The sequence below is a fragment of the Glycine max genome, chromosome 4 (assembly GCF_000004515.6).
Source record: "Glycine max cultivar Williams 82 chromosome 4, Glycine_max_v4.0, whole genome shotgun sequence".
Taxonomy (NCBI): domain Eukaryota; kingdom Viridiplantae; phylum Streptophyta; class Magnoliopsida; order Fabales; family Fabaceae; genus Glycine; species Glycine max.
In genome coordinates, this window is record NC_016091.4 from 16142962 (window position 1) to 16158459 (window position 15498).

At 35.3% G+C, this 15498-nt stretch overlaps 2 protein-coding genes across 8 annotated transcripts; both read left to right on the top strand.

The window, feature by feature from the left end:
* Window positions 1-609: 609 nt before the first annotated feature.
* LOC100796035 (transcription elongation factor SPT6 homolog) lies at window positions 610-3795 on the top strand. 2 transcript variants are annotated; one of them, XM_041014578.1, is made up of 8 exons: window positions 610-1191; window positions 1278-1359; window positions 1479-1554; window positions 1786-1899; window positions 2012-2229; window positions 2322-2513; window positions 2609-2731; window positions 2839-3565. In XM_041014578.1, exons 3-8 carry the CDS (start codon window positions 1530-1532, stop codon window positions 2893-2895), a joined length of 729 nt encoding a protein of 242 aa, XP_040870512.1. In that variant the 5' UTR covers window positions 610-1191; window positions 1278-1359; window positions 1479-1529; the 3' UTR covers window positions 2896-3565. The 2 variants fall into 2 exon arrangements, with proteins under 2 accessions (XP_040870512.1, XP_040870511.1); XM_041014577.1 differs by having other exon boundaries at window positions 615-1191; window positions 3433-3795.
* A 141-nt stretch (window positions 3796-3936) lies between these two features.
* Window positions 3937-15498, top strand: LOC100814859 (ABC transporter C family member 2). Of its 6 annotated transcripts, XM_041014575.1 has the most exons (9): window positions 3937-4185; window positions 5077-5221; window positions 5320-5590; window positions 5704-6331; window positions 11458-12214; window positions 12921-13042; window positions 13170-13415; window positions 14098-14518; window positions 15194-15498. In XM_041014575.1, exons 4-9 carry the CDS (start codon window positions 6281-6283, stop codon window positions 15271-15273), a joined length of 1677 nt encoding a protein of 558 aa, XP_040870509.1. In that variant the 5' UTR covers window positions 3937-4185; window positions 5077-5221; window positions 5320-5590; window positions 5704-6280; the 3' UTR covers window positions 15274-15498. The 6 variants fall into 6 exon arrangements, with proteins under 6 accessions (XP_040870509.1, XP_006578399.1, XP_040870508.1 ...); XM_006578336.4 differs by having other exon boundaries at window positions 5320-6402; XM_041014574.1 differs by having other exon boundaries at window positions 5320-6331.

Sequence of the window (15498 nt, forward strand, 5' to 3'; positions counted from 1 at the left end):
CCACGAACGTACCAAACATATCGAAATTGATTGCCACATCGTTCGGCAAAAGGTCAATTCCGGTCTCATTAAGCTCCTACATGTTTCTTCTTCGAAGCAACTCGCCGACATCTTCACTAAGGCTTTGTCTCCAGCTGTTTTCAAGGTCTTTGTAACAAGTTGGGAATGATGAATATCCATTCCCAGCTTGCGGGGGACTCTTAGCAGCATCACGATAGTTAGTTAGATTAGTTAGTTAGCTGGTTTGTTAGGTTAGTTAAGACTTCTGTTGTAACTACCTATCAAGCTTCTCCAAGAAGCTTTTCATCCCCTTGTATATATATATACTTCTGCTACCATTCAATAAAGCTTGAGATGTAGTTTTGATCATCTTAAACATTTTCATTTCACGTTTTCTGCTACATGGCCAAATACATCTTTGATAAAAGATGTCACATTTTTTTTCCTTTAATATTATTGTTGGTAATATTTAATTGTTATGGTTGAAGATCGTTTTTGTGATTTTTTTAATACAAGAGTTAAAAAAAGGATGTGATTTATATTAAAAATATGAAAAAAATAGTTGTGGGAAGTTGTTAAATTAATTCTTAAAATGATTTTCTGGCTAACAAAAATTTTAAGCTGCTATCGTCTTGTTGTTATCTCGTGTGTGGAGGAAAGTGCTAAAGTTTTTCATATAATATATATATTTTTTACATTTTTAGTATATAATTGAAATATATATTATATTGAAAAAATTTAATCTATAGTATTCCCGGGTAGAATTATGTATTGTTAGTCCGTGTGTCCGTGATATGTTTTTCGTAAACAAGCACGCACCCTTTTGTTTTGTTGCTCTATTTTGGGCGAAATTAATTTTTTTGTAATTTCTCATTTTTAGAAAATTCTATCTACTATCAATGTCGTTCAGTTCTGAGCTTTATTAAATTGCTATGCATCACATGTTGAATCCGTCATGGTTACTTGAACACTTGTACAGTGGTGCCCGACAGTAGCCTCTAGCATTGATGATGGTGCTCTTTGAATGAACAATTTCTGATTTATTTATTTATTTATTGTCCTCAATTGGAAAAGCAGAGGAAGACTTGGATGTTTTTGAGAATGATGGGTTTGCTGTTGATGATGCCGAAGATGATGAAGAGGAAGAAGGAGGAAATACAAAACAAGCACAAAACAAGAAAAAAAAAAGAGGTTATTATACATTCCTACCCTGTTATGCATTTTCATACATCTGCATTGTTTATTCATCACTGTGTGCTTTTGCTACTCATTTTCAGGAAATCATTGAAAAACATTGTTCTTGACGATGAGGATCTTGAGTTAATTCGTGAGAACAAGAGCTTCAATCAAGAAACATTGGTTAGCTTCTACCTCTATTCTATAAATAGTCCTTCTGTGTGTGTGTTTCTAAACATTAGAGAGACTGGTTTTTGTCATTTACCATGCTTCTTTCTTTCATCTTCATTCATTTTCTCTAGATTGATGGAAAATTCAAGAAGCTTAGAAAGGCTGGTGTAGACTCTGAGCTGATGGAATACTCTTCCGATGACAGAGGTGATCTGTATCTGCCTATGGTTTTATCATCTTCATTTTCTCTTTCTATTGCTTATTAAAATTTCCTATGATAGCTTGCAGTGTGATCTGATGATCATCATCTTGTAGTCTGGAACAATAATGTTTGATCCACATTGTGTTTGGAACAATAATGCCTGATACATGTGTTTTCATTCTGGTTTCTTGGCATGCTATTGTTTGTAAATTGATTAAAAAATTCTTGATTTCCAGTATCACTCTTTGATGATATTGCTGAAGATCAGACTAACGATGATGTAGAGGATGACATGGCAGATTTTATAGTGGATGATGAAGATGTCATCTACGGGATGGGAGATTCTCTCAGTTATTTCCATATACTCAGTTTTTTTTAGTGGCCCACTATTCTTATGTCATAACCTATGACAGATAAGTTATTACCTCTTTAATGTGATTTTGTTGTCAACTTTGCCTATAGACAAAAAACTTAAAGCCAGGAAACATTCGCCTGCATTTTCGAAAGGCAAACATAGTTTTGGCAAGGAAGGTCAGCTGGAAAACCACATTGGGATAGTTCAAATTCAGGCTACTAAGTCTGATGATCCTAACAAGTATAAATCATTCATCCCTACTGACATGCACATAGCTGGAGAGGATAACTGTGTAAATGATACAGACATACCTGAGAGGATGCAGGTGATGATCTCAAAATGTTTGTTGATTACCAATATATTGATGTAAATGAAAAGATTTTGACTTAACTTATAATCTGCCACAAAATTTCACAGATAATTCAGGACATTGTAGGATCTGCAATCGTCAGAATGAGTATAGAAGAAGAAAGTTCCTGGATACTATGTCAACTAGCATCCAACATAAATCCATTGTTCAATGAGGCTAAATCCTGCAGACTAGTCGATACAGCAAAAAGGGAAGATATTATTAGTTTCTTGGAATTGCGTCATACAATGAAATATGATGTAAGCATTTATATATTTAAATTGCTTTATTGGGTTATGCAATTATTAATATTCCTTTTTAGTTTTTTTTTAAATGTCTTGTCTTTACTTTTTAGATACCATTTATTGCAATGTACCGGAAGGAACAATGCCTTAGTCTTCTAGAAGATCTGAAACTGGAAGAATCAGAAAACATATTCAATGATATTGAAAGAAATCATATGTTGAAATGGCACCAGGTAATTTCAAATTTACTATTTTAGGTAGACAGTTAAAATAGCAAATTTAGTGAATGAAGGAATTTAGTACTTTAGAACTTGTTGGAGTTCCTTCATTCTTGGTGTAGATCAAGAATTGGATAAAAAGTGGTTGCTTCTTCAAAAGCGAAAGAGCTTGCTTATGAATCCAGTTTTCATAAGCAGATATTTGATTCAATCACCAATATGCTCAAGAAGGCTGAAACCGAGAGTGAGATTGATGATATTGATAGGAAGTTTAATTTGCATTTTCCACCAGCTGAGGAGTTTTTTGATAGTGGTTTTAAAAGGCCTCTGACAAAATCATAGTACTGCAATTGCAATAAGGCAGGGCTGTGGTCACTTGCAAACAAATTTGGCAATCCTGAGAAATTTGGTTCTTTAGTTACTCTTGAGAAAGTGGTAATTTCTTTTTGTTTACATCTGCTCGAATGTTTTCTTAATTTCATTTGTTTTGGGGTGACAATTGACTGGAGAGGTCCTTGGACTCTAGGGAAAAAGCAGTGAAGAAGATCCGCAGGAATCTCCAGAGGAGATAGCATCAATGTACAAGTGTGAAACCTTTCAAACTACAGAAGCTGTACTTAAAGGGGCTAGGCACATGTTATCATGTTGAATTCATCAACATAACTTTAAAGTCTATTAGTAATCATAGCTTACAAATCTATAATTTTATTTTTCAGGCTGCAGTGATGTTAAGCAGTGAGATTCCTTTCAGGAAATATGTGAGCACCATATTTATGGATAAGGCATTAGTTTCAACTAGCCCTACAATAAAAGGAAATACAACAGTAGATTCCTTTCATGAATTTGCTGGTGTTAAGTGGCTGTGGGACAAACCTCTCTCGAAGTTTTTGGATTCCCAGGCTATTCATTCAGAAGGCTGAAGAAGAGAAGCTTCTTCAAGTTAAAACAGAGTTGCCTGGTCATATCATAAATGAATTGATAATGACTTGTAATGATACCTATCTAAAAGATAGTGAAGGAATATCTACTAGGCTTTGGAATGAACAGCATAAATTAATCATGCCAGATGCCATTTCAAATTTCCTTTTTCCTTATATGGAGAAGGAAGCTCGGGAATTGTTAAATGCTAAGGCTAAAAACTGGTTATTAATGAAGTATGCAATGCAAGTGTGGAACAGAGTCTCTGTGGCACCATATTTGAAAAATGCACAGAAGAAAAGAGTCATGGCTTGTTGTGGGGGAAATGGAAAGCCAGGTACCACATTTGTCGTGTTGGATTCTGAGGAAAATTGGTTGATGTGATGCACACTCGTTCACTTACACTACGATCTCCAAATATCATTGACCAGCAGAGCAGGGAAAACGATCAACAGTGTGTCCTAATGTTTGTAACAACTTATCATCCAAATGTTATTGTACTGGGAGCAGATAATGCATTCTGTTTAAGGTTGAGGAAGGAGATTAATGAGGTAAGCTAAGTCCTATGGCATACTTGGCTTTCTTGATGGCTTAGTTATTCAATTTATGTGATTTTTAACCCCTTGTTCCCTTAAAGAGTGATCAAATGCATTTTTGATGGAAGAAAGAAACTGTTATTGCATCCTTGAGTGAGTGCATTTCAATTAGAGAAAACAATACTTATGTTGGGTACAAATGAGACATCAAAGCACAGAGATGCTTGACTGTTTTGTCTAATGATGAAACTAAAACAAAATATTTAACTAAAATATATGATCCTTTTCTAAGAAGGGTTAGGTTGCATGCAGATGCAAATGCTGCAGGATGCTATTTTGTGTTTTCTTGTGGCTTTGGAGGGAAACAAAGCATGGACTAAAACCAGGTTAATTACATAGTATGAGATGAAATATTTAGAAAAGAGCCCTGTGGCACCAAGTCAGAAACACTTCTTTTTACTGTACAATTTGCTTTGTAATATGAAAAATATGTATATATTATTTACTTTCAATCAAGGAAACATTTATTATTTTTAAAAGGATGTTTTGCAATAAGGATTGCATTAGTATGAAAGTGTAGATTGGTGCCTTGAATTTTTTCTTTAGGTTTTAACTATCATCATTAACTGCAGTTCCTGTATTTCAAGTTTTCAGCATAGTCTCTGCATTTTGCAATCACAGCTTAGAGTTTATTAATTTTCCTTTGTATTGGAGTTTCATTAATATCATTCTAACAGCCAGTTATTTTGTTGATAACTGATGCAAATGCTGTTTGTTTTTTATCCTACTGTTATGGTGTTATCGGTACATGACAACTGCTTTCTTAGCTTCTTTAATACATGGTTTGGTTCTTTTCTTTTGTTAATAGACACCATGATGAATTCAATGAATTATTTCAACTGTCAGATTATTTCAATGATGTCCGAGCACAATCTTCAAAACTTTAGTCAAGAAATGGAAGGACAACCACCAGTTGTGTTAGGGGATGAAGGCTTGCCTCGTCTTTATGAAGATTCAGAAATTTCCGAGAGCCAGCTTCCCAGACAACATGGTAATCCACGGTATTATTGCATTCATTTCTGTTCTGTCTTCTCCCTTTTCTTTCCCAACATTTAATATACTTTTTCCTCTGTTTCTGAAAATTTGTAGGCATTGTCAAGAGAGCTGTGGCTCTTGGACGTTACCTTCTAAACCCACTGGCTATGGTGGCAACATTATGTGAAATGAAAAATGAGATTGTGTCATGGAAGTTGAACCCCCCTGGAGAAATTTCTAACAAGTGATGAGAAGTTAGAGATAATTGAATGGGCCATGACAGATGTTACAAACCTAGTAGGCATAGACATAAATTTGGCCATAAGACATGACTGGCTGCTGGCTCCTTTGCAGTTTGTTTCTGGTCTTGGACCGAAGAAATCTGGTATGTTTCGTAGATAATTATTTGGGGGTACTGATGTGAGAAATAGAAGGGATTTGGCTAAATTTGAGCTAAATAAAGAGAAGGTTTTCTGCAATGCTGTTGGCTTTTTACAGGTTTCTTGTGATGATGAAAACTTTGCCGACAGTGTTGGCAATACTCTTGATCATACAAGAATTCATCCAGAATCGGATAATCTTTCTGAGGAATTAGCAATAGCTGTTTACAGGAAACATGTTCTGGATACAGAAGCTAATGTTACCGGAGTGAATGCAATTGAATGCATTCAAAATGATCCAAACCTGCTTGAGGATTTTGATTTAAATGAATATACTGATAGAATGGAAATAGATAAAGGTAAATACAAATATTAGGAAAGACAAATATTAGGAAAGGATCCTGAGAGAATCCTTGTCCTGCCGCACTTGATATCTTTCTAATCTTTGTACAGTACATTATGGTACATAAATAATATGATTCCTATTGGTGAGAAAGCTAAAACTCAAATAATTTTAATAAAGAGCAAATGTTAGAGAGTTTTGAAATTAGTATAAATTGAAACTGATATATTTGGTTTCGTGTTCCTTTTCTAAACAATAACTGTTCTCTTTTATTTTATAGGTTTTGAGCTAATGAATGAATAAATAAATAAATAAATTTTTTTTTTGAGAGCAGACATTTGTGATTAGCAAAATGCGAAAACTGACAAAGGAAGGACTGCAACAGACAGACAAAAGGGTTGCTGTATGAGACTTGACATAATTTTAGAATTTAGTGTTACTCTATTGTTTCCATTATCCAGTCTCTGATTCATGGTGAGAATTAATGGATTTAAGATTAATCATCTTTCATGCATTCTGTATCAAGAGCATTGGGTTAGTCATTTACACTAATTGGATTAATTATATACTCCATGTAAAAGTAGCAAAAGATTGATGGCTTACATGGTCAATAAGTAAATTCAAATTTAATATACATCAATCTGTTAGTATAAATTGTTTTAAAGGAAAAGGCCACCTGGTATCGTATCAGAAAATGACTTTCTAAGATAATAAATCTTCATTGTTATGTTGCTAGACCTTCCTTGAGTAATAATATTTGTATTGTCCATTGACATTGTTGTTGACTTAAGCTATATCAAGGATGATTTTGAAGGCATATGTTAGTGTTTCTTAAGCTTGATATATGTAGCAATACATGCTATTGATGCCTACATTTGAGGCTAATTCCAAGTATACTCTGCCACAGATTCTGATAGAAATAATACAGCTAATAAAACAAATTCTAACACTCCCCCTCAAGCTGGTGAATAGGTATTTTCCATTCCCAGCTTGGAAACAATCCTCTCAAAGTTATTGCTGTTCAGCCCCTTCGTTAGAATATCTGCAAGGTTGTCTTGTGAGGAGACATATGAAGTGCAGATCAGACCACTGTCTAATTTTTCTTTGATAAAATGCCTGTCAACCTCAATATGTTTGGTTCTATCATGCTGCACTGGATTGTGAGCTATGCTAATAGCAGATTTGTTATCACAATAAAGTCTCATTGGTGCATCCGATTTTATTCTTAAGTCTTCCAAGATGATCTTCAGCCACAGTAGTTCACATATCCCTTGTGCCATTGCCCTGAACTCTGCTTCAGCACTGGATCTGGCTACCACACTTTGTTTTTTACTCTTCCAAGTCACAAGATTCCCTCCAAGGAAAGTGCAATATCCCGTAGTTGACCTCCTATCCACAATTGACAACTGCAGTATCTTCTTCTGCGTTTCCCAATTTCAAGTTTGGATCAATTGGTGTACTTGCAGGCTTGCATGTTGTCCTACCAGTCTCTTTCAACAAATCAGTGATGTATTTCTGTTGAGATATGAATATTCCCTTTCTAGAATGGGCCACTTCAATTCCCAAAAAATACTTCAATTTTCCCAAGGTCTTAATTTCAAATTCCTTGGCTAGATGTTGGCCTAACAGTTGTTGCTCCTCCTCATCATCACCTGTCACTATAATATCATCCACATAAACCAGTAACACTGTTACTCCCCTTGACTTAGAGTGTTTAATGAACAGAGTGTGGTCTCCTTGACTTTGTTTAAAGCCCAGACCTATCATAACTTTAGTAAACCTTTCAAACCACGCTCGTGGTGATTGTTTCAGCCCATAAAATGCCTTTTTTAGCCTGCAAACAGTTTTGGCAGCTGTTTTTTCACCATATCCAGGGGGCAATTCCATGTAAATCTCCTCTTCAATTTCTCCATCGAGGAAGGCATTTTTAACATCAAATTGTTGCAAATTCCAACCATAATTAGCCGCTAGGGATAATATCACCCTAACTGTATTCATTTTTGCAACTGGAGCAAATGTTTCCATGTAATCCACTCCATAGATTTGAGTGAATCCCTTAGCTACTAACCTTGCTTTGTACCTCTCAATGGATCCATCAGCCTTGTATTTTATAGTATATACCCACTTGCACCCTACTGGTTTTTTTCCATTTGGGAGAGCAACCAAATCCCATGTACTATTCTTTTCTAATGCTTCCATTTCCACATCCCTGGCTTGTTTCCATTTTTTATCACTCAATGCCTCAGATAAAGAGGTAGGTGTGGTTGTAGTGTTTAGGCTTGTGAGGAAGGCTTTATGGGTAGGTGAGAAGTTTTTAAAGGATAGGTAATTGGGTAGAGGGTGCAGTGGCTTGGTGGTACATTTCCTAGTCTCTTTCCTAAAGGCAATTGGAATATCTAGGTCCTCATAAAGTGGTGCTGAACTGGATTCGGGTTCCTGTACAGTTGGGAAATTAGAGGTTGATTCAGTGGAGATTAAAGGATCAGGGGTAGTTACCTCATGTAATGTTGGGTTGGATTGTTGGACATGGACAGATTCTGGAATGGCCTTTGTCTTCCTTGTATAAACCAGCTTTTTCCCAAATCTTACATCAGCTTCATCTTGAGTGGATTTAGTGGGTTCCTTCTCAGTTGTTACACTTTCAGTCCCTACTTTTGGTCCTAAACTTAAGTCGGGAGCATAAGGAGATCATCTTCCTTTCTTGCAGTCTCCCCCTGAAGATGATCTTGGTGGAAGTAACTTTTGTGCTAAAAAAAAGTGACATCTCTGGACACGAAGAATTTTTGGGATGGTGGATGATAGCATTTATATCCCTTTTGTGTGGATGAGTATCCTATGAAAACACATTTTAAGGCTCTAGGATCAAGTTTACCTCTATTACCACTGTGGACATGGACAAAAGATACACACCCAAATATTCTTGGAACAAGTTGATTGAATGCGGACACATTAGGATAAAAGGAGGACAGAACCTCCATAGGACTTTTTGAGGCTAGAATACTAGAGGGTAGTCTATTAATTAGATAACATGCAGTGAGAACAGCCTCCCCCCAAAACCTTTTAGGAACCTCATGTTGAAAAAGAAGAGCCCGAGTTTGGTCTAGCAAGTGTCCATTTTTCCTCTCAGCAATCCCATTTTGCTGAGGTGTTTTGACACAGGATGACTCATGAATGATACCTTCCTTTTGACAAAAGGAAATAAGCCCATGGTTAAAGTAATCTTTGGCATTATCGGATCTAATCCTCTTAATGCTAACACCAAACTGATTTTTTGCCATGGAGAAAAAACGCTGAACCATAGAGCTGACTTCGGATTTTTGTTTTAGTAAGAAAACCCATGTGACACGAGTACAATCATCTATAAAGGTAAGGAACCAACGGGCACCAGAAACATTTTGGATAGTTGAGGGACCCCACACATCAGTATGAATTAAATAGAAGGGAAAAGTGCTCATATTATTATTAACTGGAAAAGGTACACGCTTGTGCTTAGCAAGCTCACACACTTCACAATGGAGACTTTCCACATCTAATTTGCTAAAAAGGGAAGGGAATAACGATTTTATGACTCTAAAGGAAGGATGTCCAAGACGACAGTGATGTAGGAAGACCTTCCTCCCTGTTGGTCTTTATTGAATCAGAGAAAAAGAGTTGCTATTTTCCAAGTCTGGTGGCAGATTCAGATTGTCCAAGTAATACAAGCCATTCCATTCTCTAGCATGTCCAATCGTCCTCCCCGAGTACTTGTTATGTAGTATACAAACATTGCCATAAAAAAAAGCATTACATGATAGGTCTTTTATGAGTTTTTTTTATGGAAATCAAACTGACAGACAGTTTAGGAATATGAAGAACATTTTTAAGGGTTATGGATAAGCTTATTTGAACTTCTCCTTGACCTGCTGCAGTCATCAGAGAGCCATCTGCTGTGGATATTTTCTTATTGCTAGGGCAAGGGGTGTAAGAAGAGAAATGTTTAGGTAGGGGTGCCATGTGGTCGGTAGCCCCAGAATCCAGTATCCAATATGGGTTATAGTTTTTATTTGAGGCATTAAGTCCGAAAGAAAAAAGAAACTCACCAAACGTACCTAAATGTGCCAGAGAACAACTACTTGTTGAGGAATGATCTCATCTTCTCTACTTCATCCTGGTTAAGTTGAATCACGCCTCCTCTATTTTCTTCACTGGTTGCAGCACCTATGTGTGCTTGTCCTCCTTTTCTGGTGTTGTCTCCTTTTTTCCCCAATCTCTACTAGGTGGCTTTCCATGCAGCTTCCAACATTTATCACGAGTGTGGCGAGGCCTGTTACAGAAGGTACACCACACTCCATCACCTTTCTTCTCCATATTGGCTATTCCCCCCTTTTTTTTGGTCTACCATCATTGCATCTTTCAACTTACTTGTAAGGAATTGGCATTATTTGAGAAAATGTTCATCCTTCTACAAGCTATCTGACTTACCATAGGAATTGGCATTATTTGAGAAAATTTGCACGATGCAATGCTAGATAAAATCCTCCAGGCTCCTATGGTATTCTTCCAAACTAATCCAGTTGGCCGCATAATTAATAGGTTTGCAAAAGATACGGGAGATATAGATACCAATGTTTTTAATTTGGTGAACATGTTTTTGGGGCAAGTCTGGCAACTACTTTCGATATTTGTTCTTATAGGCACAGTGAGCACTATTTCCTTGTGGGCTATTATGCCACTTCTGATCTTCTTTTATGCAGCTTATCTATATTACCAGGTATGCTCCATATCTTGTCCTTAGTTTTAGAGTTGTCTAATTAGATTATTCACATGCCAAGTTGGTTTTATCTACTTTTTCATTATGGGTTCTCTTGAAATTTGGATAACTGAAAAGGAAGGGGTTTCCTTTTTATTTGCATAGAGAGATAGATGAATGATAACTAAGTAATGGACAAGTACAAACATTATATGGGCATTATATATTTTTCAGAACAATTTAGATTGAGATATAGGATTTTCTTTTGGTAAAAGTCCAGGTTTGGAGCCTTTTCCCATCAATTGGCTGATCAGGATTAACCATAAATCCCTTTGATCAGAATTTTTAGTATTCTGTTGCACTATATACTACAAGGGAAATATTTCAGATATCTGAAGGTTGAAGTCCTTTTACATCCACTGAAAACTTTCTTCATGATGCATAGTTTATAGTCTCCAAACTCCATAATTGAATCACAGTAACATTATCTCAGCAATGAAGGCCTGATTCATATGCATCCTACTTCCTACTATTTTCTCTGTTTTTTACAATATTGCTATTATATGTTAAAATTCTTTGAAGAAATTAATTTCTAAATAAACATGGAATAACTAGTGCAAACTGCAAAGTATAACTTACTAACCACCATAATGAATGTGTCAAAATGGTGTTCAAGTGAAGGTGTGCCAATAGAAAACACCATTCTGGAAAGAAACACCACAAAATTTTATTATTTTTTAGTTGACACTGTTGTCATGGTTTGAGGAATTGATCTTTTCTATTAACATCTTGCCTGGCAGAGCACAGCTCGAGAGGTAAAGCGCATGGATTCCATTACAAGATCTCCTGTTTATGCACATTTTGGTGAATCACTGAATGGTTTGTCAAGCATTTGTGCTTATAAAGCATATGACAGAATGGCACACATTAATGGAAAATTCATGGATAACAACATCAGATTTACTCTTGTGAATATTAGTTCAAATCTTTGGCTCACCATAAGGCTAGAAACATTAGGAGGCCTCATGATTTGGTTGATAGCAACATCTGCTGTCTTGCAGAATGCAAGAGCTGCAAACCAGGCAATGTTTGCATCTACAATGGGTTTACTTCTCAGTTATACTTTGAACATAACAAATCTCTTGAGTGGTGTACTCAGACAAGCAAGTAGAGCTGAAAACAGTTTAAATTCTGTTGAGCGTGTCGACACATACATAAATTTAGAAACTGAGGCTCCTGGTGTAATTGAGACAAACCGTCCACCACCAGGATGGCCAACATCAGGATCAATTGAGTTTGAGGATGTTGTTCTGAGATACCGGCCGGAACTTCCTCCAGTGCTGCATGGATTGTCCTTTACAGTACCTCCAACTGAGAAGATAGGGGTAGTTGGAAGAACTGGGGCAGGAAAATCTAGCATGCTTAATGCATTATTCCGGATTGTGGAACTTCAGAAAGGAAAAATCATTATTGATGGTTGTGATATTTCTACATTCGGACTAGAAGATGTTCGAAAAGTTCTTACTATCATACCACAATCTCCAGTTCTTTTCTCTGGTATGTTCCATAAACTGAATTCTTGTTCTATGCTAGAATTAGACAACCAAATATCAGTTTGATTTTAATCCGCTATTAGCAATTTTTTATAGTGATTGAAATCCACAATTTCAGACCACAATGGTAGGTATTGTTGTACCAAGATGTCGTGAGTGGAAAGGAATATACACTATCATCCAATCATGTATTAGCATATTATTGGAAAACAAAGACTTTTAAATGGTTGTTGGCAGTGGATCAATAGGAAAAAGGGTGTCAACATAGTTGGGATGCTTCTCTCTATTGTGTTGTCCTGAACTCCTCTTTCAAAAAAAAAATTACAATATGTGGTAATGAGTGATTGGATGATAGTGTAAATAACTTGATGGTGGATCAAAATTAAATCCATGAATTGTTTATATTCTAACACATAAATAAACATGGTTATTGGTACCTTCATTGTGTTTCATAGAAAAAAACATGAATTGTTTATTTTGGGATCCGCATGTTAACCATCAGGGAATTAGCATTAAAATTTGAAGAATTATTTGCATCAGCAAACTGTCAGTCAGAAAGTGTTACCTTTCTTGACCATGTTAGGATATAGGGGTGAAGACATTATTATTAACATTGAATTATCTTAAATTTTCCTTTAGTTGTGAATAAACATTGTTTATTAGCTTCAATAAAACTTCTCCCTTCTAAAAATCATCACTCTTTCTCTTAGGAACTGTTCGTTTCAATCTTGATCCATTTAATGAACACAATGATGCTGACCTATGGCAAGCTTTAGAGAGGGCACATTTGAAGGATGTAATAAGAAGAAATCCATTTGGTCTAGATGCTCAGGTAGGTACACCGATTATGGTATAATTTTATCAGTACCTTTATATGATTGGTTTTTCCTACAGAGCTTTTTTGAATTATCAATTGCAAAGATGAAATATGACAAGGTAATCTCTTGCACTGAATAAAGGTTTCAGAGGGAGGAGACAATTTCAGTGTTGGACAGAGGCAACTGCTAAGTCTAGCTAGAGCATTGCTACGAAGATCAAAGGTTCTTGTCCTGGATGAAGCTACTGCTGCTGTAGAAGTTAGAACTGATGCCCTTATACAGAAAACTATCAGACAAGAATTTCAGTCCTGCACAATGCTCATCATTGCACACAGACTAAATACAATCATTGACTGCAATCGGATTCTGCTGCTCAATGCTGGCCGAGTATGTCCAAGTACCATTAGTTACAGATATTTAATTCCTACATTCATAAGTTATTATGGCTCTATAAGAACAAGAGAAACAATGTAGATATGAATTGGACAAACTATATTTTTCCTCACTATTCATGACACTTGTTTTTAATTTGGTCCCCATACAAAAAAGTTTCAAATTTAGTTCTCATTTTGAATGTTGTCCTCACTGTCTACTGTTGTTTTAACAATTTGATATTGACATGGAGTTATGATTAAGTATAAAAACCAAATTGAACATGATTGAATAGTGCACTGTAATAAAATAATTTTGGTCCCTACTCCTCACTGCATTACAAGTCCAAATTATTATAAGCAGATCAAAGTGCAGACAATTATATATAGAGACTAAATTGAAAACTTTCAGTATAAGTACCAACATGGAAATGACTCTCATTTAAGAATGAAATATACATATATAGGAGACATATTCACACTCAAGTTTATTAGATCTTATTATGAATGGTTAAGATTAAAACACAAAGTCATTTAACTTTAATTGTAATCATCCATGTATGGTTCTACCGCCCATATTTGCTACTCTCCCATATATATATATATATATATGAGCGAGGAGAAAATTCGGGGATTCTTTTTTCACAAAGTCAACATGGATGATTCAATATTAAGATTCATCTTCCTCTGCTTTCCAGGTCCTTGAATATAGTTCTCCAGAGGAACTCTTACAAAATGAAGGAACAGCTTTCTACAAGATGGTTCAAAGTACTGGACCTGAAAATGCTCAGTATTTATGTAGCCTAGTATTTGGAAAGACAGAGAATAACTCAAATGAATATAACAAGGAGTTGGAAAACCATGTGAGACAATTAGCTTCTTCTCGCTGGACTGCTGCTACTCAGTTTGCTATAGTTGCTACCCTTTCTTCATTAAGCCATCACCTTCAAAAGCCAAGTAGTGAAGACAATAAAGATATCCTTGATAAAACAAAGGATGCAATTATAACACTTCAAGAAGTTCTAGTGGGGAAGCATGATGAAGACATAGAAGAGACACTGTATAAATACCATATTCCTACAGATAGATGGTGGTCTACCCTCTGTAAAGTTATTGAAGGTAAACACACATAACATAAGAATGATATTTTATATAAAAAAAATTCTGATTGGTATGATATGTCATTTTTCTTGGCAAGTACTCATGTTTCCTTTTCATATAATTCATGGAATTTGAGTTGGGATCAATCACTTATACGACATGTTTGGATAAAATTTTCAAAAGTACTACTTCTATGGAAGCTAAAATGAATCAAATTTTTCGTTTTAAGTTAAAATCAACTTATGCACTTTTACTTTTAATAAAAGTTTTTTGTCTAACTTCTCCACAAGCTAAGGTGCATAAGTTAATTTTAACTAATAGAAGAATTTGATTTATTTTATTTTTTATTTTCTTCTCTTATAAGTACTTAGTGAGAAGTTTGTTCAAACAAGGTCATACTATTTAACAAAGATTGAATATTTTCAGTTCCACACCCAAGTAAAAGTATTTGTTGGTACAACAGTTTATCCATCAAACCAATAGAAAATGGTACCTGTAATCATAAAATGCAATAACTGAATTAATAAGACTTGATAAGTTTAACAGTAATGTTTCTGCAATTAATTTTGTCTAAAATAATGTTTCTGAAAATAACAGTCCATTATATATAATCAAGTTATACTTACTGATTTATTTTAAACTATTATGTTTTGCCTCTAAATTTGCTGATTTTATATTCAATTTTTTCACCAGGTCTTGCTCTCTTGAAGGGGCTGCCTCTAGACAACATTCAACATCTAGAACTTGATTTTGAAGGGAGATCTTTTGACTAACATACATCTTGAGGTGTAGAGAGGAGTTTGCAATTGCAATTAAATCTCAGAGGGATCACAATATAACAAGATTCTTTAGAATTTTTTCCCTCTTTGTTACGCCATTTTCATTTGTGTATGTTTTAACACTTTCTCTCATGCTAATAGGGTTACCACATACACTTTCTCTTATGCTAATAGGGTTACCAAGTACTCTGTATTCAATATAAATTATTTTAGCTTCCA